Source organism: Lagopus leucura, unplaced genomic scaffold, assembly GCF_019238085.1.
Source record: "Lagopus leucura isolate 7727_CA_CO unplaced genomic scaffold, USGS_WTPT01 Super-Scaffold_100001, whole genome shotgun sequence".
Taxonomy (NCBI): Eukaryota; Metazoa; Chordata; class Aves; order Galliformes; family Phasianidae; genus Lagopus; species Lagopus leucura.
The window spans coordinates 90,181,206-90,202,120 of NW_024962262.1; the positions used below are offsets into that span (position 1 = coordinate 90,181,206).

General features: G+C 41.6%; 2 protein-coding genes across 5 annotated transcripts in view; one reads left to right on the plus strand and one right to left on the minus strand.

Annotated features, from left to right (window-relative positions):
- Positions 1-13,672, minus strand: part of ZNF654 (zinc finger protein 654) — a 36,474-nt gene extending 22,802 nt beyond the window's left edge. Inside the window, exons 1-2 of the mRNA XM_042866981.1 lie at positions 13,540-13,672; positions 4,083-4,228 (exon numbers count right to left, since the gene is read on the minus strand). Of these exons, the coding sequence (XP_042722915.1) occupies positions 4,083-4,228; positions 13,540-13,671 (278 nt within the window). The 5' untranslated portion in view covers position 13,672. The remainder of the gene's footprint in view (positions 1-4,082; positions 4,229-13,539) is intronic.
- A 607-nt stretch (positions 13,673-14,279) lies between these two features.
- CGGBP1 (CGG triplet repeat binding protein 1) lies at positions 14,280-20,744 on the plus strand. 4 transcript variants are annotated; one of them, XM_042867693.1, is made up of 2 exons: positions 14,280-14,339; positions 16,555-20,744. In XM_042867693.1, the coding sequence occupies exon 2, from the start codon at positions 16,584-16,586 to the stop codon at positions 17,085-17,087; it is 504 nt and encodes a 167-aa protein (XP_042723627.1). In that variant the 5' UTR covers positions 14,280-14,339; positions 16,555-16,583; the 3' UTR covers positions 17,088-20,744. The 4 variants fall into 4 exon arrangements, with proteins under 4 accessions (XP_042723627.1, XP_042723630.1, XP_042723628.1 ...); XM_042867696.1 differs by having other exon boundaries at positions 14,290-14,305; XM_042867694.1 differs by lacking the exon at positions 14,280-14,339 and adding an exon at positions 14,531-15,562.
- The last annotated feature ends 171 nt before the right edge of the window (positions 20,745-20,915 follow it).

A 20,915-nucleotide genomic window follows, 5' to 3' on the forward strand; every position in this document is an offset into this window, starting at 1 on the left:
TGGCAAGGGATGTGACAAAGAGGGATTCTTCAGATACATTGTGCAGAAGGGACAGGCAAAGGAGAGCATGTACCCTTCTGATAAACAAAAAGGGAGAGCTAGCCTCCTCAAACACGGAGAAGAATAAAAAAAAACATAAGTTCCTTACCTCAGCCTTCACAGCCAGTCAGGCTTCTTATGCCTCACATGCCCCTGAGCTTCTAAGCAGGGACTGGGGAAGCAAAATCCATCCTGGACTTATTCCATTCTTAGACCAAGATCACCTCATGAAGCTAAACGTGTAGAAGTCTGTAGGACCAGATGACACTCATCCCAAGGTTCTGAAGGAACTGGCTGATGTAGTTGTCAAGCGGCTCTATCATATTTGAAAAATCATGACTGCCAGGCAAAGTCCCCGGTGTCTGGAAAAAGGGAAACATCAAGAAAGGAAGATCTGGAGAACTACATGCCAGCAAGCCTTACATCTGTGCCTGGGAAGATCATAGAGCAGATCCTACTGGAAAGGATGTTAAAGCGTATTTGAGACGTGGAGGTGATATGTGCCAGCCAGCACAGCTTCATCAAGGGCAGACTATGCCTGACCAATCTGGTCGCCTTCTATGATGGAGTGACAGCACTGGTGAACAAAAGACGGGCAACTGATGTTATCTACCTGGACATGTGCAAGCCTTTGACATGGTCCTGCACCACATCCTTATCTCAAAATTGGAGATATAGATTAGAAGGCTGGAATTCTAGGCATAGACAATTGGTTGGATAGTCCTAGCCAGAGGGTTGTTGTCAACAGCTCTACGTCCAGGTGGTAGCTGATGACAAGTAGAATCCCCCAGGGGTTTGTTTTGGGAAAAGTACTCTTCAATAACTTAATCCCACTGTCTTTCTCACTGATAAAGCGTAACGTCAGCAAGCTTGCTGATGACACCAAGCTGAGTCATGCAGTTGACACAACAGAAGGGAGGGATATCATCCAGAGGGATTTGGACATGCTCAAAAAGTGGGCAAATGAAAATCTAATGAGGTTTAACAAGTCCAAGTGCAAGCTGTCCCACACTGGTCAAAGCAATCCTAGATAAAATAAGAGACTGAAAGAAGAACTCACTGACAGCAGCCTTGTAGAGAAAGACTTGGGGATCCTGATGAATGAAAAGCTGGACAATGAGCCAGCAGTGCATGAGCAAGTGTGCTCTTGCAGCCCAGAAGGCCATAAGTATCCTGGGCTGCATCAAAAGAGGAGTGGCCAGCAGGGAGAGAGCGGTGATTTTCCCCCCTTATCTGCCCCTCTGAGGCCCAACCTGGAGCACCGCATCCTAGGGCTCCAGAACAAGAAGGATGTAGGCCTGCTGGAATTGGTCCACAGGAGGCCACAAAGATGATCAGAGGTCTGGAGCACCTCCCCTATGAAGAAAGGTTAAGGGAGTTGGGCTTGTTTAGCTTGGAGCAGACAAGGATCCAGGGAGACTTCATTGTGGCCTTCCAGTACTTGAAGGCAGCTTACAAGCAAGAAGGGGATCGACTTTTTATACAGTCTTATAGTGGATAGGACAAGGTGGAATGACTTTAAACTAAAAAAAAAAGAAATTTTTTACTCAGTAGTAAGGCACTGGAACATGTTGGTCAGAGAGTTTGTGGATGCTCCATCTCTGGAGGCAGTTAACACCAGGTTGGTTGGAATACTGGGCAGTCTGATCTTGTAGCTGGCAAGCATGTTCACAGCAGGGGGATTGGAACTAGACAATCTTTAAAGTCCCCTCCATCTTAAGCAATTCTACAATTTGTAAAAGGAACAAGGCTAGCGTTAGGACCAGAATCTTATCAGAAGTTCATATATGCCTGACCAAGGAAAGAAATGAACAAACGCTGCAACATTCACCTCTCTAGATACTTACATAAGCAGCAGATGGATACTACTACTTATGTAATTATGCCTTTTTTCAGCTCTCTTAAGTCTCTTTGGAGTAGTGAAGCCACACAGCACACACAGTATCCCTTCAGAGAAGAGATCCATAGCTCCACATCACAGTGGGAAAACTCTCTCCTCATACATGGTTCCTGCTTGCCAATCTGATTTGGTGCTCCCCCTCCACTTGTCACTTCTTTACAACTTCAAGTGCCCCAGTTTAATTCTTGATCCTTACGTGGAATTTATTCCACCCCTTAGCAGTTGCTGTCTTGCTTCGGAGCTTTTCTGGTCCTTCCTTCTGCACCACCTTTTGAGATGGGAACGGGCAGGTATGCCAAAACAGCACAGAACGTTAAAGATGTTGTGATGTACTGTGATTCTGAGCAGTTAGCTCTCTGCTTTGTTCCATCTTACTAGCCTCCTAACACTTTGCATCGTTGAGCACTGTGATGCACACTGAAGTGACATTTTCATTAAAACATTCAGCATAACACAGCTCCATGGCTGTACCTGTCAGTTTGAAGCCCACCACACTGAACATTTTCATTGTTTTGTTGTGTGGTTTTTGGTTTGTTTGTTTTTTGTTGTTTTTTTTTTTTTTTTGCTTCTCTTCATTTTCCCCAAGTACCACCGCACCCTTGTCTAAGCTGAATTTCATCATTCCCTATCATAAATCCTTTATACAGTTATTTACATTTTGTCCTTTATGATACTGGGGAAAAGGTAGTACCATAATCAAATGTGGCTGTCTCGCTGATTGAAATAGCTTACAATCATATCAGTAGCAAGACTGTTGGACACTTGGTTGAAAAGAGTCCTCCAAACCTAACCTAAAGCTAGTCCACATTCCTCTGCTTCTATTGAAGCTCTGCTGATACGATGGAATAAAAAACAAGAGACCAGTAAATGAGCAAAGGGAGCCTGGCTGTAATGCAGCAAGATAAGCAGTGTGGCAGAGCATAGAGCAAGGGTGCTTTTTCTGTGTCTTCTCTCTGTCTCTTTACAAACCACACATAAGGTCAATATTCTGAAGTTGAAAGAAACATAAGTAAATCCAGCTCCAAAAATCAAGACAGATTATCAGGAATAGCCACCATCCAAATACAACAAGTATCTGAGTTTCTCATTCCCAATTCCCTCCAAACTCACTCTGCTATCTGAAAGTATTTAGAAGCACAATTTGATCTTTGTGAAATGAGTTTTTCCTAAAAACTAATGAAAAAGAGAGGTCACCATCTTTTGATTCACCTGCTAAGTCATTTTCTGAGCATTCCAGTTTTAGAAATCATAATATTTTGATTCCATAAGTAATCTACCGTCAAATAGTTCCCCCAAGAAAACTCAGTCGCAAGTAAAGTTTCACAACACTTGAAGAGAGCAGATATTCTGACAAGCACAAAGAATAAAGCTTTAAGTTTTACTTTACTAATAGGTCAAGAACAGTAGACAGTTCCACCACACCAAGTAAACTGATAAAGGCTACAAAAACATTTGCCTCTGAAGACTAGACAAAGCACAAGCGAGACATTTCCAAATAAATTTTTGAACTGAGACACAGAGCTATATTTGAAAATGTTGCTCAACAAGAAAGCTGGACAGATAAATCTGATCCAAGCAAACTGAACCAGCAGACAGAGCTAACTCTCAGATTTTTATCTCCATCTGCTGATGAGAAAAATCAAGTATATAGAATCTCAGCTAAGTACAAGAAAGTCACTTAAGTATCAAGGTTTTTTTTTGTTGTAGTTTTTTTTTTTTTAATCTTCTGTCCAGCACTGCAGTTTCTGAGATCTGAAAAATTCAATTTTTTTTTCTTTCTTTCTGCTTATCATTACCCTCACACTTTCAGTCTTCACGTGGGAAAAATCAGCACTGCACACAGAAAACCACACAGCAAGATATTCTAGCACTCTGCAGTTCTCTGTCAAATTGAACATACACATAACAGGACAAAAATCACAGCAAATCATTCCTATAGGTATTTTCAGAACTTGAACATAAAAATCCATTTTAAAATTCATTACTTTCTTAAACAGTATAAGAAATTTGTCTTAAATACTTAGCTTATTACATCAACCTTAAAAGCACTGAGGATCTCTGAAACCCCACTGGCTATTATCAAAGTACAGAACTAACAGTCTACATTGTAAGGGAAATAGTAAGAAAAACATGATGTACTTACAAAGCTAGGCTACTCAATACGTATTGTACGTGCTCACATTCAGCTGGGAATGATACACAGGCAGATGTGAAACAACAGAGAGCTGTCTGAAGCACCTGAAGCTGAGGCAGAGGAACCTGCCATCTTCCAGCATAGTCTTCAACAACCTAATGACAAAAACATTGAAAGCCATATTACAAACCAAAAACATCCTCTTTAATCATGAACCTATACATAGTTTGTACTGTACCTGCTTCATCTCCCCTCCTTCCTTAGAAGTAGGGTTAATAACAAAAAAACAAAAAAAACTCAATCCACTAAAATAGAATCCTGAGCACCTTCGGTTATCAACTAAAGAAGTAGTAACTTCATTACTTACATTATAACACTGAGAATACTTAAGGGATCATTTACAGAGAGTAAGGCCAAGAAAAACATCCATCTTATATAGTAACATAGTAGTTACAGTATTGCTACTATGTTACCACCGTACTACATAGAAGGCGCATTGAAACATAAGCTTTTATTTTGCAAGTGAATACGAGTTATGGAATCTGTAGCAATGCAGACAGCCTACTCTAAACAGAGAGGAAAACGACCACCCTGTGTACTTCCAGCCTTCCCTTTAGCAGAAAAGGGCAGAGATACTCTCTCTTACATAACCAAATAAATAAATTTGGCCCTTTTTATGTGCATGACAGAGCTTGCAGCTAACTATACCCTCATCTACGGTTATGAAACTACACTATTTAGAATGGAAAAAGATGATGAAAATAGGTGCTTTAAGGAAGACATGTATCCAACCATTTGCTGGTCACGCAATTGACCTTACTTGTGTTATTAAATGCAGGAATCCCCTGTATTTCTGACATTACCCACATCAGGTGGCTTAACAAAGACAACACCACTTGAAATTTCTACAGCATTATCAACACATTAAATTCCACCCAATCTGCTTTCATACAGTCTCTGTATAAAAGATAGCATTTAGTTCAGCACAGCATTAAAACACAGATTGGTAAAGGCTGAAGACCAGACACTGTGCTGCTGCCCTATAGAAAGCAGGAGCTAGAGGGCTTTGGGTCTTTTCTACTCCTTAAGCAATAGATAAGATATGCAACACTGAGCAGACAGATAAAGCATATTTCTTCCACGCTTTGGCACATTGCTCATCTCACTGCATTACAGCCAGGCTCCCTTTGCTCATCTACCACTCTCTCCTTTTTCCCATCACAACAGCACAGCTTCAGTAGAAGCAGAAGGATGTGGACTAGCTTTAGGTTAAGGTACAGCATACCCTTCTCTAACTGAGGGAACTTAACTGCAATCGCCTACATTTGCAGGAAGTGAGAAGCTGGTGGGGAACCACAGCGCTATCAGAGACAAAAGGCTGAAGCACTCCTTAGTACACACAAGAAACAAGCAACAGACTCCAAAAAAGCTGTGAAGTGCCAGCCCTCATTACACACCTGGGCAGCTTAACTCAAGAGCCAGTCTGGCTAATAAAGCACAGTTTAAAACAAAAAAATCAAATGTAACATTCTGCAGGTTTTCTTTTAGACTTGAAGTCTGTGACCCTCTCTCAGACCTGCCCACTGCCCATTCAGCTAAATAAAAGATTTCAAAGTCAAGATGATTAGCATGAGATTTTAGCACCAAAGCTACACACCTAATTTAATTTAAGGCTCTACAATATGAACAGGCCAGCAACCCATTTCTGACAGTCTGGTTATACCTGCTCCCAAAGTAGCTATTGACAATGGGAGCAACTTTATGTCTTCTTGTTATTTTAATTTTCATTAACAACAGTGGAGATTGATTTATATTTTTGAAATGATATTCTGCCTTTCTACCAAAACCATTTTAATAATTCCTACTTCAGAATCAGTTTAATGCAGCAAATATCTAGGTCAATTGGAAGAGAATTAACTGACTCGTGGATAAACACTCTCCCTGTTACAAGGAATAATAAGCACTTCAGAAAACTGAACTGACATCACCTATTGTGATCTCTCTGAAATACTTCTAAGCAGGTCCCCTGCATGAGAAATAACAAATCCTTATAAAAATCAAAGCAGACCAAGAAAACAGACTCTTCTGGTTTTAGCCTCTATGAAGTAAGAGAAAATAATAATAAAAGTTTCAATTCCCACCAGGGTGTTCTACAGCACTGTAACCTGACAGCCATAGTACTGATATGTTTGTAAATTATTTCAATCAGTGAGACAGCCACATTTGGTACTTCTTCCCCAGTACGGTAAAGGACAAACTGTAAATAACCATAGAAAGGATTTATGACAGGGAGTGATGAAATTCAGCTTAGACAAGGGAGCAGTGGTTCCTGGGTGTAGCAATTGGATCAGTACAATGGGAAAGATGTTACAACAGAGACATGATAACAGAAGGATCAGCATGATAGAAAGGTGCTTTAAGGGAAGGGAAGAAGATTGCTCACCTGTATCAGAAGATACTAGGTTTGCAGGGGAAAGCATCACCAAGGAGAGATCTCCAGAAAGACCCTTCCCTCTGGCAGCCAGCCCTTAAATGGGGTCTAAGAGAGGTGCAGCCAGGTTCCACACCTTCTGGTCACACAGCTGAATTGCCTTCACCTGTGCTCCCAGGGCTGACCCAGACCTCTCCCCAGATGATCAATCTGCAGTTCAGGCTGTGACTCAACAGTTCCCATACATTGGGGAAAAATGAAAACAAGCCAAAAAAAAAAAAATCAAAGCAGAGAGCTAACTGCTCAGAATCACAGTACATCACAACATCTTTAACGTTCCGTGCTGTTTTGGTGTACCTGCCCATTCCCATCTCAAAAGGTGGTGCAGAAGGAAGGACCAGAGAAGCTCCAAAGCAAGACAGCGAATACTAAGGAGTGGAATAAATTCCACGTAAGAATCAAGAATTAAACCAGGGCACTTGAAGTTGTAAAGAAGTGACAAGTGGAGGGGGAGCACCAAATCAGATTGGCAAGCAGGAACCGTGTACGAGGAGAGAGTTTTCCCACTGTGATGTGGAGCTATGGATCTCTTCTCTGAAGGGATACTGTGTGTGCTGTGTGGCTTCACTACTCCAAAGAGACTTAAGTGAGCTGAAAAAAGGCATCTATTGAGAGTTCAGTTCCAAAAGAGTGTTATTAAAGCACAAGTAACATTAGAATTAGTGTTCTATCAGAACATCAGGAAAGAAACAATTAAAACTTTTTTATTCTGTTCAGTTGATGGCCCCTATGTTTTTACATATCCCACGTACCATCAGGATAAATGCGTCCTTATAAAACCAGATTCAATAACTCAAATAGAGTAGAAAAGATTTTAAGATTTCAAGGCTACATAAATCACTACTTAAAATATCACAGAAAATCATTTCAAAGCAGTATCTAAAAAATGGATGTAAGCAATGGCTTTAGAGCAATTCACATGAATATTACATAAGGAATAACCAAACATAATCACACTCGTGGCAAAAGAAAAAAACATCACCAAGCAACAGCATGACACATCCTGTAAGACAAGTTTCTGCCAAAGTTCTATCTTTAAAGCTAAATGCTTTCCCCCACTCACAGCTACTGAAATTTCATGTATCTGGCTGAGTTTGCTTTGAGTATGAACAAGACCTAAGGCAGAGCTCCATATACTCTTTGGTCAACTAAATGTAACGAGCCAGTTTCCAGATGTATTCAGAGTCTACTACTTGCACTACAGTGAAAAACTATTAATCCTACCAAAGTAAATTTGACTACTGGCACTGCAGTTAACGTACCTGTTAAAGATATTACTTGATGGTTGAAATGTTTTTATTGGAAAGATGTAACATTTATTCATATATTTCAGTGAGTCTTCCCTAGAGAGAAAACCAACTGATTTATAGAAATAGTTTTATTATATGTGGAAGGGATGACTGAGTACATGTGAACTCAACACAGGAATACCTAAGTTCAGGTTACAAATGACATTAACAAAATACAACCTAAGGTGACTCTCAAATAAAGCACAAATATTTAATTCGGTCATCTGAAGAACTGCAACCAAAAAAGATGTGTTTTATTATTATGATGATGATACTTATATAATGTTCTGCCCTTTTTATTATTTGAAAAGACCTGAATAGCAAGCAGCCTATAATCTACCATACACACTAATCTACAGAAGTATCTTTCCAATATTCTTCTTTTTAAGTGTACAAAGGTGCATTTTAAAAGTTACAAGGATCTTGACAGACTTTTCCATGCAAAACTCTGAAGCTTATTTTTCATACAAAAGCTAAACTTTCAGACAAGGTGTTAAAAGCTGAAAAACTACCAATATAAATAAGCTTGCAGTGAAGTCATACAAATTTCCAGAGAAGTGAAAAGAGAAAAACACAACCATGACCTTGAATAGTATGCAAATACAAAGAAATAAAAGCAAGAGAACACCACTAAAATCCCAGAAATCTAACCTTCTCCCAAAGGCCGACAGAAGGGGTAAATATGTACAGAGAGGATGTGACCTCTCAAGATAAAGCAGTCACAAACATTAAAGAGAAAATAATTCGTTAAATAGATGAATAGATGAACAAATGAATAGAGAACCGAGTATGCGAATAAAACCTCATGTTAATGGCAAGACCAGAGCACCCACTGACTCCTTCAGTCCACAAATACAATCTGCAAACGAAGAATCTGCTGATCAACTACTATCGTGAATTCTCCCTAAAAGCTGACAGAAAGCAGCCAGGTATCCTACAGGTACCACGGTGGCTTGTCAAGTTTCCCATCAAGTGTCAAAGGAAAAAGTGTCACTACCAAACCCTTGGTACCATTCTCTGCAGCTGGGAACTGAAAGCTTGCAATTGCCATTAAGCTTTGCAAGAAACGGTGCTTATCGCTCTTAATTTGTAAGGACTTCTTTTCAAGCCTGAATCTCCCTTGAATATCAAGCAGCACAAAGCTAAACGAAGGCAACTGGCAGCAAATTGAATCTGCTTTTTTTCATTAGCCAAGTGGAGAAAGATCCAGCAAAAAAACAACAACAAAAAACAAACAAACAAAAAACCCACACAGGAACAAGCTAATTTGCAAATGTAAATAGCTTAAATGTCTAGGTATTCCTTGAGTTACATGTAAAGTCATCTATTACAAACTGCATTACTTTCCCTTTAAAAGTTTTCATTTAATTGGTAATTTCACATTTAAAGAAAAACCATACACCTAAAAATGCCAACCAAATAAAGCAAATGAGACTGTAAAAGGTGCTCTCAAAGCCATCAACAAGTATCAAGCGTTTTCATTCAATAAACTACAAATATACATATTTATTATGACACCAGAAGTCATTGCAAGAGAAAAAGTTGGTTCAAAACTACAAATTATTCCTTTCAAGAGAGGAAAAAAAGCTTCAAACAGCACTCATGTGACCAAGATTTTTGTAGCTCCTCTTTAAAGAAATGTAAGAATACCAAACATGTAGCCCAGTAGTGACAAAACTAGTAAAAGACAAGTTTCGCATGACCTAAAGTTGCTCTGTTTTGTACAGAATATAAAAGTAACTGAACAAACATTGACTTGAAGATTTAAGTGAAAATCAAAGGCAAGTAGTTTCAAATTTGTGCACATCATAAGAAGAGTGAGAACGCATCAATCCCCAAATGAGAAGAACTATCAAAGATGCGTATATTTTTCTACCTTCATTTATGCAAAGCAATACATACATACACCAAATACATACACACCAAAGCATGAACAGATGATTAACACCTAAACCACACACTACTGGATTTTTATTTTTATTTTTTTGTCTACTAAAACAGATCTAGGAGCCATCATCACCTCTAGTGTTAGTTACTAAGTTTTATTTCTCAGCTTCCTAATACGTAAACCCAAGAATTATTTTCCTAGCAGTGACTGAGGATACCACTGATTAACAAAAGCCAAGCAGGCAGTTATTATTTCAGGAAGTCAGATCACACTGGAAGGCCGTAAACTGATGCCACAGCAAGAGAAGATCAAGAAGTGTTTAGCTCCAGCAGTATTACTTTAGATCAGAATTATCCTGCGCTTGAGTCTGTACGGAGTAACATAAAAATAACATCCAGTACAGTTATGCAGCCGTGTGGACAACTACAGAAATGCTGGATGTAACTTGTAATTTTTGATAGTACTTAATGACACGAGAAAAGACTGAAAAGAATAAAAGAAATTCAAGGCAGTTGATAAAACTATACCCACTTCAAATGCAACAAAGTAAGCTATACTCACTTGTTAAGGTTTCCCCATTAAAGTTTGTTTTCAAATCAAATTCACCCTTCTAATTATAGAACCACTTCCTACACAGCTAAAATCTGAACTACTTTGTCTGCCCCTCATTTTATTTGTATGCACTCACATGGGAACCTCCCAGGGACACCCTGAAAAATCTCAAAACAATTTCAAATTCTGTATGTGACACAACAAGCCCAAGCTCAGGAAGCTCTTGCAGATGTTCAGACCGAGGGGGTTCTATTAGATACTATCTTTCAATTTAAAACTACAAATAGTCACAGATGCCTTGGCTCCTGCTTGCCAAATTTGGGAACAGTAGACTTATTTTTTCCCAACACGTAAGTGGCTTCAGTGCACAGTGAACTTAACAAATGTGAAGAAATGTCAAATCAGCAATTTTAGAAAGAAACACAGATACATAAACTGGACACTTACTTCACCTTCCATCTGTCTCTTTTCATTTCCAGCCACAGAAATCTTGATTTTATTTCCCCATGTTATCAACCTCAAATAATCATCTAAAACAATATTTTATTCCAATTTGCCTTGGAAGGTTCAGGATGTAATGGTGTTATTATTGCGTTATTACAACACAACAGATCCCAAAAAATACACATGGCTTTGCAGCCGTCACACTCTGAGTTGATCTTACATCACTAAATCATGATTATGCATAAATTGAAGAAAATGACATGACAGCCCAGTCATCTTTTGCAACCATTCTTTAATCTACTGTCTAAAAGCTAAGTTCAGCTGCAATACTCCAGGCCTCCAGCATACTGACCCTGTTTCCAACCCTCTTTTAACTTTTTAACAGAATTCTAGAATAAAAGACATGCACATCAATGCTTCTTAATGTCCTTGCCAGTCTCTTACCCTAAAAACAGTCAAGAGGTTTTTGCTCCCATCTACAGTAAACAGCTCAACAGGCTAAAAAGAGTTTAGACCTTGCTTCACTTTTGCTGCAGCTCTTACTGAGGAATGTGGATGTGCACACACTTCAGACAGCACTGTAACTATATGCAATCCAACATATCCCTGTATTATATTTATTCTGAAGGACAAATAGGTGTTTCATTCAGATAGTTCAAAAGTATGGCATCATTGTTAAGCAACTCTCTCTACAACTGCTGTTCAACTTCTGACATAAAAAAGAACACTGTAGGGAAACCAGGGCATTCAAAAGTGCCAAAAAACACAGAGAAGCAAAGTTATGTTATCAGTGTGGGATGGAACAAGGTGGAGAGACTTGATTTGAACAATAGCCAGAAGATCTGGCTTCAGAAGTTCTAGATGGAAAAGTAGAAAGCAATACAGTCGGACAAAAAGTAGAGCCAGAGAGAAAAAACACTAATAGAGGCACGCATGAAGAATGCATGACACGCTAACCAAGAGACACAGTTTTTAAGGAAGAAATTATCTTTTATAACAGACGTTCCAAGAAAGAGGTGACCTAAACTTTATGTGTTCACTGATACTTTCTGAAGAAAAAATGGCAATATGCTTCACCACTTAACCGGCAAGACTGTGGGCCTATGAACCTCTGTTTGTACAGGTATAAATGCACTGGAACAACTGCACCACTGTAGGCCTAACTGTAAGCAAGCCACTGCAGAGCACTCAGCTTCCTCTGGTATCACACCACAAAAGGTCACTGGTTCTTTCTACCAGTATGCTACATCAATTACATATTGTGTCTGTATAATTAACTCAGTAGAAGTGTTCTTTATTAAAAATATGCTTGAACGAAATGTAGAAGTCTGTATTTTGAGTCAGCACGCAACTGCTAATCACCAGGCCAAATTTACACCAGGAAAATGCCTAGAGACAAAACGTTAATATATTATCTCACTTTCAACAGCGTTATTTAAACTATGCATTGTTTTAAAATATTGAAGAAAAGAAACAGAATCCTTTATGTACTCTAAACATTGGCTGCCCACGTGGAGAGTTCATAAACTAAAAGCAAAGCGAGGAAGAAGGCTTGGCAATTTTTCTACACAAAATAAATTCCAGGAGAAGTCAAGGTCAAACGATTTAGACGCTCTTCATTGATAACTGTGATAAAATCATTTTGCAGGGAAACTCCTTCCCTGGTCTCATCCTGTCCTGTTCCCTACTCATTCCTAGCTTTGTATGGAGTAGAGGATTGGTGTTAATGTCAAGTATCGCTCCATCTTCACTCCCTTGTTATCATTACTTCAACAGATAGTAAGTGCAGCTAAAACATTTTAAAGATGAAACTTTCAGTCCTGACAGAAGATTAAAAGATTTGTTTGAGCGGGATTCAATCAAATATAGCTGTCTGTTCTTCCAGCTATGGCTTATTCCATACTTCTAAGACCAATCACATCTCTCGACTGCCTTCAGCGATCCTCACACAGACATACTAAGTTTATACAGTCACCAAACAGAAGCAGAATACAAAAGCTTGTAGATAAACCCAAGCAGCAAACAACCTATGTGTTCACTGAGCAGCCCTATTCGAGCTATTTTCAAACACATACTGTAATAAACAACGTGTAAAACAAGTGTCAGGAAGCACTAAGAAAACTCTCGTTGAAATGGAGTACTGTGTAAATGGAACAAGACCAGCAGAGCGGTGAGGTAAGCAGCCCAGAAGTTCATAAAATGAAGTAATTACACGCAAAAAAAAAAAAAAAAAAAAAAAAAAAAAAAAAAAAACAGAAAAAAGAAAAAGCCTAGGCTGCGTTTCTGAGAACTTCAAGCGCTGTGGTTGGGATATACCTACAACAACTCACGCTTCAATCAACACCCGCTGGGCAGGGAAAGCAACCTGTTGGCTCTCGTTAGTTAGCAAACCCGACAGAGGTTGCAAAGAGCACGGAATTAATCGCAGAATTAATTTCTGCCTGTGGCCCTGCGTGAAGATACGCTGCTTTCTGTGAAATAATTAAAGAAATAAAAATAAAAAGGAAAAGAAGTATGCTGGTCTAATTCGTCCATCCTTAAGGACACAGCCCCGGGGCAGCCCCCTCCTCCTCCCCCACCCTCCCGGCGTCGTTCCTCCTGCCACACGTGGCCCAGCCCCGCCGCCCTCCCCGGGAGACACCTCCGCTGCAGTCCACTATGCTCCGCTCACCGCCACCTCTCGGTCACAGCCCCGTTCCCGCCGCCGCGAGGGGGGCGCCGGGGGCCCCGCACCCCGCCCGCCCCACTGCCGCCCGCGGGGGGGAGGGGCGAGGAGCGGCGGGGGGGCGGGGCGGCGCTCACCTGGCAGAAGCGGCGGCAGTAATACTGGCTGTGGAGCAGGGCCGGCAGGCCGGCGGGCGGACCTGGCGCCGCCAGGGCCTCCAGCTCCTCGCTGAGCCGCTCCGACTCCTGGTCGCTTTCGTCTTCCGCCATGCTGCTCCGGCCGCCCTGCGCGTACCGAGCGCCCCCCTGCCCCCGCCCCGCCGCGCCGGAAGGGGCCGCCCCCGCCCCGCCGCCTCACGTCCGGCCACGCCCCCCCCGTCGCGCGCCTATTGGGCCGGCCGGCGTGCCACCCGACGGCCAGCGCGGAGACGGCTCGCCTCTGACCCCTGACTTCTGGCTCCTCCCTTCCGCCCGGCCCCGCCGGAGCGTCTTGTGATTGGGACAAAAGTCTCCTCGTTACTTTACGCAGCCCTTCTCATTGGCTGCTCATCCCGCTCATCACACCCCCCTCCGCAGCTACTGGCCGAAGTGCCCGTCCACTAAACGCGGAGATTGCCTTCGCGAGCTCCGATTGGTCTCGGTACGCCTCAATCACGGTATTTACGCCCGCCCCCAACTCACGATTGGGCTAGCGCGCCGTCCGTCTCCGCGCGGCCGCCTCGGGAGCAGCCAATCGGCACCGGCTTTCCTCCCGTCCGCCGCTGTCGGGCGGCGGTCGCTAGGCCGGTTGCTAGGTCCCGCCTACCGCGGCCGCCAGGGTGGGTAGCTGTGTCTGGCTGCGGCGCGGCGGCGAGCGTCCGGCGCAGGCCGCGCGGAGCGGGGGGAGACCGCGCGGCCCCAGCGGGTAACGGCGCTCGGCGGGGAGGCGGCGCCTCCAGGTCTGCGCTCCGGGCCGGGCGGGGCGGCACGACCACACCTGTCTGCGTCTGGTCGGGCTTAGAGGGGACCGAGCGGCCTCCGGGGGGCGGGCGGTCCCCGGCCGACAGGGCGTGAGAGCGCTGGGGTAGGCGGAAGGCAGGGCCCGGCTCGCTGTCACCGCGCGGTGCCTTCCCGAGGCGAGGGGCGGAGGGCTCACGCGGGCTCGCGTCGCGTATTCGGGCTGCAGGCACTCCGCGTCGGCACGGGGACGCTGCCCCGGGAAACAGACGCGCCCGTCTCTGACTTTGCGGGCTGCTTCGCTTGGCAAAGAGACGGCTACGTCTATCGGACCGCTGCAGACCTTCCTCCTCCTCACCTTACGTGCGCTTCGGAGTCGCCCGAAGACTCTGCGCACGTGCGGTGGTTCCGCCTCAGCGTGAGCTATTAGCGGAGCTCGCTTATCAGCCCTCCCGCAACCTTCGGAGCCGTGCTTCGTCCCCGCGCTCGGCGAGCCGGCCTTGCTTCTGAGCAATCCCTGCCAGACCTTTGAGACTGGGAGAAAAACGGCCCGTGTTTTCGGCGCTTGTCCAGCTCGCGGAATTACTGCCTCCAATCCTGATAGAAGCTGTGTATGATTCGTTTTGACATTTCCAAGTCCTGAGCAACAAGTTGACATTGGGATAAGACTTGTTGAAAGTTTGGTTTTGGGAGGCTTTCAGTTGCTTGTGAAACTCATGGGGATAGAGAACCCATTAGGTAACAAGCAGAAAAAAGTTCCATTGATCCCAACAGAAAATACCTCGCTCTGTAGGGTTGTGCAGGATCATTCAAGCCTGTAGTTTTGGAAAGTAGCAGATGATAGTTCAGAAAACGGACTGGGAAAGTATGTAATGGCAAGATTTTCATCTCCCATGTTCAAAAAGGATGTCGGCTCCTCATGTGACAGTGTGTTTTTTGAAGACTGAAATTGTCAAGACTGAATTCTGTTTGATGGCTCTATTTCCAGAGCAAGTTAAAGGCATTCTGGGCAGCACAAGCTCTGTTCAGTCCTTAAAGTTGGACTGGCTTGCCTTGCAGCTACATGGGAAATCCGTGGCTTTTAAAGGCAGATTTTTTAAATGTTACAACAGCAAGCTGCATGTAACTAAGTAAATACAGTGACACATCTACAGTTACACAGATCTGTCTTTCTGTGTAGTAGTCAGCAGAGGTATTGCAATATTCCTGCAAGGCATTCATCCCCGTAAGTAAATATCCAGGCAACCTGTTAGATTTCCTCAAAATATTTGTGAATTGCCATTTTACTCAAAAACAAGCAAACAAAAAAAAAAAAAACACTCCAAAATCCTCAACCTGGACATAGGGAAGTTTTTCAGTCTTTTACGTTGAAAATGTAACAACAGTAAGAGAAATAGAGCCTGATTGATTTTAGTACACTTGTCTAGATTATTGCTTGCTTTGGTAATGTAATTTTAAAGTGATACTAAAGACAATCCTGCTGTCTTCTCTGAATAATCAGTTACCTTTCTGAGAGTAGTTGTCTCCATGGGAAAAAAAAAAAAAAAAAAAAAAAAAAAAAAAACAGGCTTTTATTCTTAATTGAAACACGTATATGCAGGTTTCTGTTCACATCAGACTGCTTTTGTTGCACTTTCATTGCAATCACAAAAAAAAATCTGAATAAGTTAAGGCCCAGCTGAGGTTTGAGGCAGGGATAAAAGTGAAAGGTATTCCAAGTGAGTTATGAGTGCCAGCAAAGCTCAGATCACTTTATTTTTTAAGTCTATATAAATTGACAGTGATGGCCTTCTTGCCTGAGGTTTTTTCTAACACAGGTAATGCCGACTTTCAGGAAATAGAAATACTGACTCACCATAGCTAATAAATTGTCAAGTATGTTTAAAATACTAAGAAGGCAAAGTGTATCTTCAAGATTAAACTGCATTCGTGGGGAAAAAAAAAAAAACAACTTTGTGTGACTTTCAGTGATGAATGGATTGAAGGGTTCAATTGAGCTTTGCAGCTTAGAAACTAAAAAGCAGTTTACTGTGACCCCGTGCGGAACTTCCTTCTTCAAAGGAAGACTTCAAGATGCAGAACCGTTCAGTAATAGTTTTGTGCATGTATCCGACATGCGATTGGCCTTTAGATGGCAGTTAGCACCATGCTGGATGGTCAACACTCAAGACGGCTTGATTGAAATCATTCCCGTGTCTTAATGGCATTTTTCTTCAGCTTTCAGGTAAAGCTCACCGAAGGCCACAATGGAACGGTTTGGAGTGAAGTCCACTCCGTCACGTAACCGCTCGAAGACCGCTTTGTATGTAACTCCTCAGGATCGGGTAACTGAGTTTGGCAGCGAGCTGCATGAAGACGGCGGAAAACTCTTCTGCACTTCCTGCAACGTGGTTCTGAATCACGTCCGCAAATCGGCAATCAATGACCACCTCAAGTCCAAAACACATACAAAGCGGAAGGCGGAGTTTGAAGAGCAGAACATCAGGAAGAAGCAGAGGACTCTGACTGCCTCCCTGCAGTGCAACAGCACTGCTCAGACAGAGAAAACCAACGTCATCCAGGACTTTGTGAAAATGTGCCTGGAAGCTAATATTCCTCTTGAGAAGGCCGATCATCCTTCTGTGCGAGCCTTCCTGTCTCGCTATGTCAAGAACGGAAGTTCGATACCTAAGTCAGAGCAGCTAAGGAAAGCGTACCTGCCCGACGGGTACGACAATGAGAACCAACTCATCAATACTGAAGATCGCTGAGAAGAAGACTGTTTTAATCATCGTTGTGAAGTTTTACATATTGATGGTGTGGTTTATTTTTATATTCATGCATATATACAGTGTTACATATTGGTTTTGCAAGCTATCTTGTATTGTAGAAATGACAATCTATTTGTGAACTAAGTGGTATGCCGGAGACTGTTGCTAACCCTGCTGTGGACTCGAGAGCTGCTTTGATGTAGGACTCGCACTGAGTGCAGGGAACATGCCTGGCGTACGTCCCGTCTGTGTTCAGTCCAGCTGTAACTGACGCTAAGAAAAAGGCACTTGGGTGGAGAACGTCCCTTACCTTAACTGTGCATCTGAGTACAGGAGGAAGAGGATGCAGTAGGAATTGTTCATCGCATCGCTGGATTGCTTTGTCCAGAATCTTCTCCGTGAGTGACCAAGAAGTCTGCACGTTAAAAATGGAAGAGGCTGTAAAATGGTTAGTTAACGTAAGTGATCTGTTGGGGAGGATGATTGCAATTTCCTAGTCAAGTTGGCTTATGTTTTAAAAGAAGAGACATTTTTCTTCTAGAATAATTCTATTTGATGCAACTGTGGATGCACTCATTACTCATTAAATAGGTGGCCTTTTGTACCACCCTTTGAACTCCATTATTCTTATAAAGCCAAAAGTTCTGAAGATTTGCCATGTCTGGTTTTTTTAAATCTCCTCATCCTTTTCTTGGTTTACTATGTTCCCTCCAGTTTCAGTGCCAAACTTTGAAAGCTAAGTGAACGAACTAATAACTACGTGTGGTTTACAGCACAGCTGCTAGCAAACAAATCTTACACTGGACCAAGATCATAGTAGTAGGGGGAATGAATGCCTGTTTCTTACAGCAAGATAAAAGATGCTGAATTTAAACTGGGGGTGGAGGAGGAACAAAATAGTGGAGTTGATCACGCTTCTCACAGTGTGCAGGGGAAGAGGCTTCTCCGTCTCTCCCTGCAGGTCCTTTACTTCTCGCCTCAGCCTTTTAGTGAAAGGAGGTAAAATGATTAAAATAGTTTTCAAAATAGTTGCTGCAAAGGCTATTCAATATTTGTAACAGCTAGGAAAGCCTGTATACTTTGAAGCTGTAATGGAATTACATACCTGAGGTGTATTTCTTATTCTGTGCCACGATGCCACCTGTTGAACTGACAAAAATTTAAACGTGAGTTAAAGAAGCTCAGTAATGTTGCTCTCTCCCAAATCTAGTAAACTGTTACTAAGCTAATCCAAATTACTATGCCAAATAGTCAATTTGATGCAAGTGCTTGCTCTGCAATGTTTTTAATGGAATGGTGGAGCATAGTAAAAAGAGCTTGATTTTCTTTAGATCTCTGAATTTAAGGAGGTGTCAAGCATTTTCTAAGTTGCATAGAAATGCTCTGCTCAGTGGATATAGTGATGCAAGCATGCTTTAACTCCCTCAAGTGGAGCCAGTTTTCTGTTCATCTTCCTTTCCCTGTAAAGTTTGACAATAGCACACTATTTCTTTCATTCAGGATATTTACAGCAATACTACGTATTTGCTAAAAGACACTAAGTAACCTACTTAGTTTGTTTCTGTGGCTAATTTCTAGAGGAGAGTCTCTTTTGCTGGATTAAAAGAGATTTACATACTTGGTAACAACTGCTTTTTTTGTACAATTCCTGCAGAAATGCAATTAGTGTTACAACAGTGTCTTCTAGCCTTCTGCTAGGGGAAGTGCTTGAGTAAATGGACAAAAACGAAAAGCAGAAGGCATGTGCCAGTACGTGGATACTCAGTACAGTGCTGCACCATTGGTCCCTGTTGAAATTAGTGGGATTTCATGCAGTTGTAGCAGTCCTGTCAATGATATTAACTGCTGGTGTAGGACTTCAGACAAATAACATAATAATGGTTTGGTTTTGTTTTCCTCTAATCCTGTATATCAAAATTTGCCTTCCCAAATATCATTTGCTATTGCAAGAGCTTGGGTTTTGCTTAAGCTCATAAACTGCCTTGGGCTAGAACTGTTTTATAAATCTTCTAAAGCCAAGCGAAAGGTACACTGCCAAGAGCCTTTTCTGTCCTGACCATAGTAGAATGTGGGGTTTTTTTGTTTGTTTGTTTGTCATGGTTTTTCAGAGTGTTTGTTTGTTTGTTTTACAGCTGCTGTCTCGTTGCAGTGAAATGAAAAAACAAACATATGGTAATATTAAGTATACTCTTCCACAGCAAAACAAAAAGAAAACCTTAAAAATGAAAGTTAGTGATAGCTACAGCTTTTGTTTAGAAGCAGTCACTCATTCATTAAGGCAAAGCAATGTTATGTCACCCAGTTTATCAAAAGGTTACTTTCTACTTAAGAAGCAGTCTGTAAATTTAGGCTCTTTGCATAGAATACAATTCTGTGACTTTTGTATCTAAAGTATCTAATATCAACTTATTTTTAATGCAGAATTACTGCGGAGGGTATGAGCCTAGTGAGGATCCCTTTCAGTGTAAACTGTAACAGACTTATAACAAAAAGTTGACCATCAGGATTTTTGAATGGAACTGGCTGAATTCCAACGCACAGCAATCTGTAAGAGGATTCTTATAACTTAAAAAAAAGTTTTTTGAAACTTTATGAAATCAACATTGCAACAGATACTTACAGCAAGTTAAAACAATGGAAAAATAAAGCACTTCCAGGTACCTAGAAAGAATAATAAGTTTGTATTCATGGATATAGCCCAAATCACAAACAAGACATTTACAATTGTTTTCTTTTGAAATGAAATTGGTTCCACTAAGTCTTGGAGTCAAGTCCTGCAAGCAGTCAAGTTTGTACCATAATTTTGCTGTTGTGGCTATAGCTGGACAAAAATAACCTTGTTTTTAATTACTATTGATTTTAAGGAAGATTTACAGCAGAGATTTCCTGGTATTTCTAAAACTAAGTAATAACAAATTCCTGGAACAGGGGCTGTGGTTGTGTTGTTTAACAGTCTCCATGGGGTTTTTTGTTTGTTTTGTTTGTTTTTTCTGCAGGAACACTGCATTTTTTAGTAATATATTTGAAATTACATGTAATTTCAAAAAGAATGTACATGTGTGTACATTAGCTTAGCCAATTCACAGCTAAAATGACTCTGAAATGCATTTTTTAGAACACTTTCAAAGAGTAAAATACTGGACAAAAGGAATATTCTCTGTTCTGTGAATTACATATATAAACCATATTAGTTTCAGCTTGCATGTTCTTGAAAAACGTGAGTTCTAATATTTTTGAGCTTTTTCAAGCCTTTAATTTGGCAGGTCCTTACAGGGAATGAAACACAGGATATAATGAAAAGGAAAGTGGTTTTTCAACTGAGAGAGAAACTTGGTTCTGCAAAGTATGGGATATTCTCATGATAGAAGGACTATTTTTAGTTAGAGCCCTTTTTAATCAATTCTGTTGAACTGAACGGTGATGTGCTCCCCACTGAGTTTTGCAGCACCATAAGGGTTCTGGAGAGGAGAAAAAAAAAAGCTGGAAGTTTGGTAAGGGTTATCTCCATTGGTATTTACATATGAAGAAAGGCAAGACTCACCACTGTTGTGTTCACACTGTACTCACTGCGAACTTCTTGTGTAATTTGAGTGCTTGTTGTCTTTGTACAATTTTAAGATTGTATCTAACTTTCAAAATAAATTTTTTAAAAACAAAGATTCTCGTTGTAAATAACGCTGTTGGTCTTCAGCTGTTTTATCAGTAAGAATTTTTTGCTTCTGGTAAATGGTCACAGAACTATTTTCAGTGAGACGACAAAATGACGATCAGATGCTGGAGTGAGGCTGAATCTACCTGGCTTCAGTTTCCTGCAGTGCCACAGGATTT

What these genes read in the sequence shown, in the direction of transcription:
- CGGBP1 (XM_042867693.1), top strand. Translation starts at nt 16,584, where the DNA reads ATGGAACGGTTTGGAGTGAAGTCCACTCCGTCACGTAACCGCTCGAAG.